Source organism: Otolemur garnettii, unplaced genomic scaffold (genome assembly GCF_000181295.1).
Source record: "Otolemur garnettii isolate 467f Iridium unplaced genomic scaffold, OtoGar3 scaffold00028, whole genome shotgun sequence".
Taxonomy (NCBI): domain Eukaryota; kingdom Metazoa; phylum Chordata; class Mammalia; order Primates; family Galagidae; genus Otolemur; species Otolemur garnettii.
Genome location: NW_003852423.1, coordinates 1422468 through 1430195, shown reverse-complemented (window position 1 = coordinate 1430195; position 7728 = coordinate 1422468). Strand labels below are relative to the sequence as shown.

At 38.9% G+C, this 7728-nt stretch overlaps 1 protein-coding gene across 2 annotated transcripts in view; it reads right to left on the bottom strand.

The window, feature by feature from the left end:
• Positions 1 to 7728, bottom strand: part of HDAC9 (histone deacetylase 9) — a 906973-nt gene that overhangs the window by 265279 nt on the left and 633966 nt on the right. For both annotated transcript variants that reach the window (XM_012804388.2, XM_003788483.2), the window contains exon 13: positions 3719 to 3896. In XM_012804388.2, the coding sequence (XP_012659842.1) occupies positions 3719 to 3896 (178 nt within the window). The remainder of the gene's footprint in view (positions 1 to 3718; positions 3897 to 7728) is intronic.

Here is a 7728-nt window from a genome sequence, read left to right as displayed (position 1 = left end):
AAACTGTGGTATATGTACACCATGGAATACTATGCAGCCATAAAGAAAGATGGAGACTTTACGTCCTTCATGTTCACATGGATGGAGCTGGAAAATTTTCTTCTTAGCAAAATATCACAAGAATGGAGGAAAAAGTATCCAATGTACACATCTCTATTATGAAACTAACTTATACCTTTTATACGAAAGCAATAACCTAATAACAGCCTAAGAATACCGGGAGGGGGGAGGGTGAGGGGAGGGAGGAATGGGTGGAGGGAGGGGGATTGGAGGAATCACTTCTGAGGTTTATCTTACAGGGGTACAAGTGAATCTTTCTAAGAGTAGAATGTGAACATTTTAAAACAATAACTAAGAAAATGACATAAAGGCTATGTTAACCAGTTTGACAGAAGTATTTTGGATTGTGTGTGAAAACCCCAAACTGTACCCCAGAAGTAAATTAATGTACATAGTTACCATTCAATTAAAAAAAAAAAAGAAATTAGGATGATTAGACCCACTAAGGTGAACCATGAGACCATGTGGATTAGAGTAGCATTCAGGTTACCGGGAAAGTCCAGTTTGGATTAAAGCCAGTTCATATGTAGAGGCAGACCAAAAAGGTGAGTTTCACTTTCTTTGGATTTAGAATAGAACTAAATGACAATTACCAACCAAACATATATATTTTAATCCCAATTTTGGTGGAAGGGCCATAATAATAAATTAACTGGTTTGCATATTTTATAAACAATTATCTGCCTTTTTCTTATAGGAATTTAAGTGTGAAGAGACTTCTTAAGTTCAAATAAGATAATAAACAGATTTTTCTCAACTCAGGTGTATGTAACTCACAAATAACTTAGTCATTCTTCGGGGAAAAAGTAATTACAAAGTTAACTTTCTTTTTCACTGCATTCAAATTTACACTAGTGAACTAGTCAACCAGTAAGTTTACTATGCAATTAATATTTGCCTGTTCAGCTAACATTTACTGAATACCTATTAAATTCAAAACCCTGTGTTTTAAAAAGTAAAAAATTTATATAATCTCTCATTTGGGTAAGAAATTGCCTCATCAAGTCCACTAAATATGAAAGAATCTTAAGTTTCCTTCTGTATTTGCTTTTGGAATATATGGTCTGACTTTATGAGAAAAAAACGAAATACCTGAAATGACCCAGTCTTTAGTTTGAATAATCAAGTTGTGATTATGTCGTATTTACGGTATTAGGTTTACAGGGCACCATTTCACCTGGATTCTAAGGCCTATAAGCCCTATCCATTTGGCAACACTGTTTTCTCAAACTTGTACAATCTCCCTCCCAGGCAGAGATCTTGCTTCATTCCTGTCAAAGGAACATATGAAAAGCAGAGTGAACCAAATTATGTCAGAAAAGGGCTACCAGTCTTAACCCAGGAAAGAAACTCTATCTGCAGGGTTACCTTAATAGATAGAAGCATACCTGGAAATGGCAACATGAAACATAGTTAAGCTCACTTTTGAATTAAGGAAATTATTTTAGTCAATGGAATTGACATCATGATAGAATGGTTGTTATTCTGTGTTCGCTGAAATGTTAAGGCTGAGTAAAAGACATTCTTTGTCTTTCAGGACAACAAATGGAGAAGGACCTATAAGATTCTTAAAGGTTATTGCTCTTGCTACATACAAAAATTATTCTTGTATATTGTGTTTCTGGCTTTGAGCAAAAATTCTCTGGACATACAGAGATAACAGCAAGCATGATTGATCCAAACATTTCCACTAACCCTAGTTACCATCTGGATTGTCAAAAATATCCAGGCATGCTTGTTACGCTCTGGGAAGTAGAGGGGTCAGAGGCAGTGGCTAACATAGAGAAAGAAATATAACCAACTTCTACTCCTAGGATGAAATGTTGTCCAGTGGTATAACGCATTGTAAAAGGTAGTTCTTACCCACACTTACTAAAGATGCCTATTAAAGTTCAATAACTGGACCATTTCATTTACTGATTTTTAAATAAAAGATGATATTGATACCAGACAGGTGGCACCCCAGCCAGCTGAGCCGAGCAGGGCTGGAGGACCTGCCGCCTCCATCTTGGTGATGTTGATGGTGGCAGCCTGCAGAGGAACCAGCAGGCTAGAGTGTAGGCAAGCAGGAGGAGCTTCCTTCCCCCAATGGAAGCTCCTATAGCCAAAAGAACCAGACATGAGCAGGGAAAGACAATGGTGCCATGCTGGCTCCTTACCTGGACTTCTGGCAATTCCTCCAGAGCATCCCTGATTGGTCTATTTTCAAAACCTGCTCCTGATTGGTCTGTTTTCAGGACCCAAAACCTCACTGGACAACTGCCCCTATGTAAGCCAAAGAGCCTAAATGCATACCTCAACAAACCTCCCAGAGAGAGCAAGAGAGCAAGAAGGTTTGGCTCTGTAACACTTGTATCCTGCCCTACGAGATTTGCCCCTTTGTAAGAGCTGTAAACACTTGCAAGGCAGTTTGGTTCCTTTTGAGAGCTGTAACACTCGTATTATAAAACCTATCTTACTGCTAATCCTACTCTACAAGGAGGTTTGGTTCCTTGTGAGAGCTGTAACACTTGTATTATAAGACCTATCTTACTACTGGTCCTGCTCCACAAGAAAGCTTGGTTCTTTGTAAGAGCTGTAACACTTATATTATTAAATAAAACCTATCCTGTGGTCTGTAGCTTCATTCTTCGAACCCCCAAGACCAAGAGCCTGGAAATCCAGTATCAAAAATCCGGTATCAATATGAGGGCACAGGAACATGATTTCACAAAAGGCATTTTAACTACTCCAAGCCCAAAGGCTTGCATGAGGTCACAGAGTCCACATAAATGCACTCTGAATCTTGAACCGTGCTTTAAAAATAAATCAGATAACCTGGAAGAGCCACTGGGAGAAGGTACATATTGTACAAATTCTCCCCTAGCGGCATCTAAGGAGTATCTTAGGGCTGTAATAACAGGCTTCACTTGATCAGCCACGGTGTGAGAGCATGAACTAGAAAGAGGTGCCCCAGAAAAAGGGAATCATTATTCACACGTGTGTTTACAGCACAGCTCCCTTGCACAGGGAATAGCACTCTCTTTTTTGCATGGGTTCCAGGCTTAACCTTCCTTTGGCCTTGGAATTTATCTGGCTTGTTTTACTCTATATCCAGCTTCTGAAATATCGAACACAGCTGAAGGCAAAGGAAGATGTTGGTCAAAAAGGTCACCCAGAGGTATCATAATAAAGAAATGAAACTAATGTACATAGAATCAAGGAAGTTCAGCTTTGGTACCATTGACTCTCATGGTTCATTTGCATAGAAAGAAGAAAACAATGAAATAAAACGCCAAGCAAACAAACCAAAGAAAGGCCACTCTTTACAGTCAAATGAGGAAGCCAAGCGTCATAAATTTCCTAGTGGTCCCACTTCTAGAGGTCCAAGATCGAGAAACACAGCTAAAGAATGCTGTGGAGATTTTCATTTCCAAGAGGGACCCAGTCACCTGTTGATGTATTTTGCAGGCCCGTGAATGATAGCAATTTATGAGGCTATTAGTACTAAGCCCAAGATTTATCAGATATGGCCAATATAACCTCATAAAATTTGGGTTGCCCTGGGTTGAAATGGAACGTTCCGCAATTGGAGTTATTCAGAGCATTTAAATCGGTTAATCTTACAAGAACGGGGCATTTAGCCCGCCTATTAGGAAGCGTCTGTAGGGATTCCTACCAGTCGCAGAGCCAGGCTGGAGGGGACGGTCCATTGCTGGGTGAGGTAAAGCAGAGGCAGCGGGGGACGAATGAGTCCTGGAGACCAGCCGGTGTTTCTCTGATCCATCCAGGCCGACCGCAGCCAGTGGTGCTGGGCGCACCGGGAGCGCACGTGGGTGCGGGGACTCCAGGAAGGGCTGCTGTGGGGAAAGGGCACAGAGGAAAGAAACGTGAGACCAGGATTCAGGGAGACACTCTGAGCGACATGTCAACAAATTAAGTTCATCAGGTCAGAGACATAATAAACGGTGTGAAGGGGAAAAAAAAAAAAAACAGAAAGAGAGAGAAAAAACAAGATCCAGTCAATAAATCCATTCAGCAGATGTTTTTGCGCTGACTGCCAGGAGTAGGAGGTGATGGCAGGAGGCCTGTCAGTCGCAACTGATGGAAAGAAACTGACCTTCGACCTCCCGAGGAACAGCGACCCAGACTCATTTCCTACCTCGACACCAGCGTTTTGAATACAGCCCCAGCATTGTGGCCTCACCAAGTGGGAGAACACTTCAACAGCTTTCAAAACTGCCAGTCGGTCCCAATTCTGAAAATTCGGTTCTGAATTTATTTCCGTAAGATTGTTAATGAAATTGATGGGTATCTCTAAAAATTGCCAATTAAATAAGTCTATGTTCACACCTTTCAGTTTTCAAGAACTGAATTGTTCATGGTATAGAACAATGACTTTTTCATGGTTTTTATGGTGTAATCTCAATACTATAAAATACTCATTTCATTTATAGAGTATCAAATATATTCTCAGTGATTTAGCAACATTACTATTCTTCCTGCTTCTCGAGTTACCGAATTGAAGAATCAGAATTTGGAAGCTTCTGGAAGATTCATTTAGTCTATTTCTCTGTCTCCAAGAAAGACAATCTAAAATACAGATAGGCAGATTATTGAAGCATCAAATACCACACAGAGAGCTTTGTCCCAAAAATAAAAATTAAAAAAATTCCTACACAGTGAATATTTTCTCTCTGTTCAACATTAGGGAATTCATAACCTTTATGCTGTTTTTCTATGTCTTTCCTACGCAGTGGTATAAAACATGATCATGGCACGCCACACATATGGAACCTGATCCTCCAGAAGGTTCACAAAGTCATTTGAGTACAAGTCGAACTCCTGTCATTTTTTATGTGTGCGCTGGGCTATTGTTGATCCACCTGACTAGCATTTAGTCTTTCTAGACTTGATGCAAACATCCCTCTCTTGGTGAGGCTTTGCCTTCACCTTCTTGCTAGGTTAGGTGTGCCCCTGGCATCCGTCACCTACCGTCACATGTCTCACTCAGCTTGTATTCCTAGCACACAGCTTAGAACAGGTACATCCTAAGTGTACAAGTTACTCAGTGAGACGGCAACTAGATCTATGTATCATACAACTATACTCAAGGCACACATACTATGTGGTTTTATTTAATTGTACATATTAGTGTTACATATAAATATATGTCATGATGATAAATATACGTTTAGTCATAGATCATAGGCAGAATCTTCCCAATGTAGTAAAAATCATGAATCACATAACATTAACTTTAAAATAGATTATAATTAATGCATATGTTATTACCTACATTTGCTCTGCAGAATAATCGAGCCATCAATCAATGAGAAGGTATTTGTCACATGCTCAGCTTTGGGGATTGGCTTTGATGACTGAGGCAGCTTGATCAAGTATCTAGTTCTAGTTTCAATAATTTTAACACTTTTATAAGAGTCTAACTGTCTACTTTTCTTGAGTGCCTCATTTTCAAGGTACTGAGGTCTTAGCAGTAAGATTGATATAATCTCTCCTCTCATGGAACATATAATCTCATGAAACACAAATACACATAATAATGACTTTTGGGAGTTTTCAGCAGAGAAAAAGGAGCTTTTCTGCATGGGATCTACAACACATGAGTACATATTTTGCTGAATATTTGTAAAATCTCTCTCTTCTCTGTTTTCTCTACTGTAATTTCTTTGCTCTTCATGTGTAATCCAGTGCAAAGGCTCCTAACTGATCACTCCACTTGTAATACTAACCAGTCCTGCTCCTTCCAGCAAGAATGTTCTTCTAAAGCCCTCTGTAAGCAAGAAGTTAACCCAAAAGGGCTCGGAAGGTCAACCCAAATTTGAAGAATTGCCACGGCCTGTCATTTGGCCCTCATTGAGAGTCTAGCCTACATTTCCTACATTTTCAGCCTTGGGTCATCTATTTTGTTCCAGGTCTAGCCAAAATACTATTGACTATACAACAGATATCATCCCCAGGGCTGGCTAAGACTTTTATAAGCTGTGGGAACTTTTACCTTTGTGGGCTCCTTCCTTCAACAAACATTAAAAATTACATTTTAGATCTACGTTGGGGTATATTGGTTTATTATTATATTAATTTTTTTCATCTGATTAAGAAATTAAAAATGGAAACATTTGCGGGCTCCTAACACTATCACGCACTCTGAGCATCACGTCTGCAGTCTCTAATGGCTGTGCTAACCCTGCTCATCTGTGCTTCCGCCAGTCCTTCCTTTCCACATCCCCTTCTACATGTGCCCACAGCACCCCACATCCAGCGTTCACACACATCCTCTGAGGGCCACTTCAGGTTTTATATGGAGTCTTCTCTGAGTACCCAGGGTAAGGGTCCTTTCCCCTTCCATCACATCCCATCACAATTTGTTGTACTCTTTTTTCCCTGCGATAGTCTTTTATATATTAGTGTTTTTACATGCAAAAACTATTCATTGAGCTTGTACTATGTGTCAGGCACTTTTTTAGTGTGTTTGGACTTTTTAATTATAAATTTAAGTGCTATATAAGAAAAATTCAGGCTGCTCTGAAAACTTGCCAGGAAGAACTTACTGAAGAGGGTCTAGGCATATTCATATAAATTAAATATTTGAAATGTGAAGGATAAATTGCAATTGACCGAATGAAGAATGGGGGCAAGATACATTTTGTGTGTGTGAATGTGTGTTCCTCCATGTACGCGTATGTGAAATGATCTTTCCCTGTAGGATATTGAAAGATTTTGAAACAGGAACTAGATAACATTTCATCTGTTAACTTACTTTCTGCTGCATTTGATATCTTTTCTTATGATATATAGAAGCTAAATAATTCTTTGTGTATTAGGATTATGTGATAGATATTTGGAAATGAAGAGCCATGTTGATTTGTTTTCAGTAACATTATCATGTTTTAGATAACTGGGGCGACCAAATGTTTTATGTCCTGATGAATAGCTCAGTTCTATTAGGACTCCAGGTATATCACACCACCTACCACCTTCCTTTCCTCAAAAAAATCATATTTAATGCTTTACTTGAGCTTCACAGAAACCTTCTAAGATAACAGAGTAATAGTTTGCTGATTGATAAGCACAGTGTAAATGTTAATCCTATTATAAAACTTAAAACTTCCCAATCCAGCAAACAACATCCTACCTATCCAATGTCTACCAGAAAGAATATCACAATAAATATAAGAGACAAGTAACTACTTGTTAAATAGTTGGTTTCTATTCATCATATGTAAGTGTTCCTATTCATCCCATATCGACTGCATAAGCAGAAGGCACCAGACCCTGTAATGGGTTGTATGAACAGCAAAGTGAAGTAAGCATGGCTCCTGAAGTGGGTTGACATCCAAAGTTTAAGCACTTTGTCCCTAGTTAATAAGTTCCATGAGGATATGAGCTTTGTCAGTTATATATATTTTACGTGTATATTTTCCATAAACATGTTTTTGAATTGAAGATAAATTAATGAGGAAACATATAATCATCCTTAAGTTCTTACTGCAAGGATAAAATATGGAAGCATTATTCAAAGCAAATATAACATAATAGAATCAAGAAATGGCTTTAAAAATAAGAGCACTAGAGTCCAGACAAAGCAATTACCAAAAGACAATATTCTGAAATCAGCACGAGAGCCAAGAGATAATGACAGGAAAGTCCCAGGGATTTGAGGGTCAG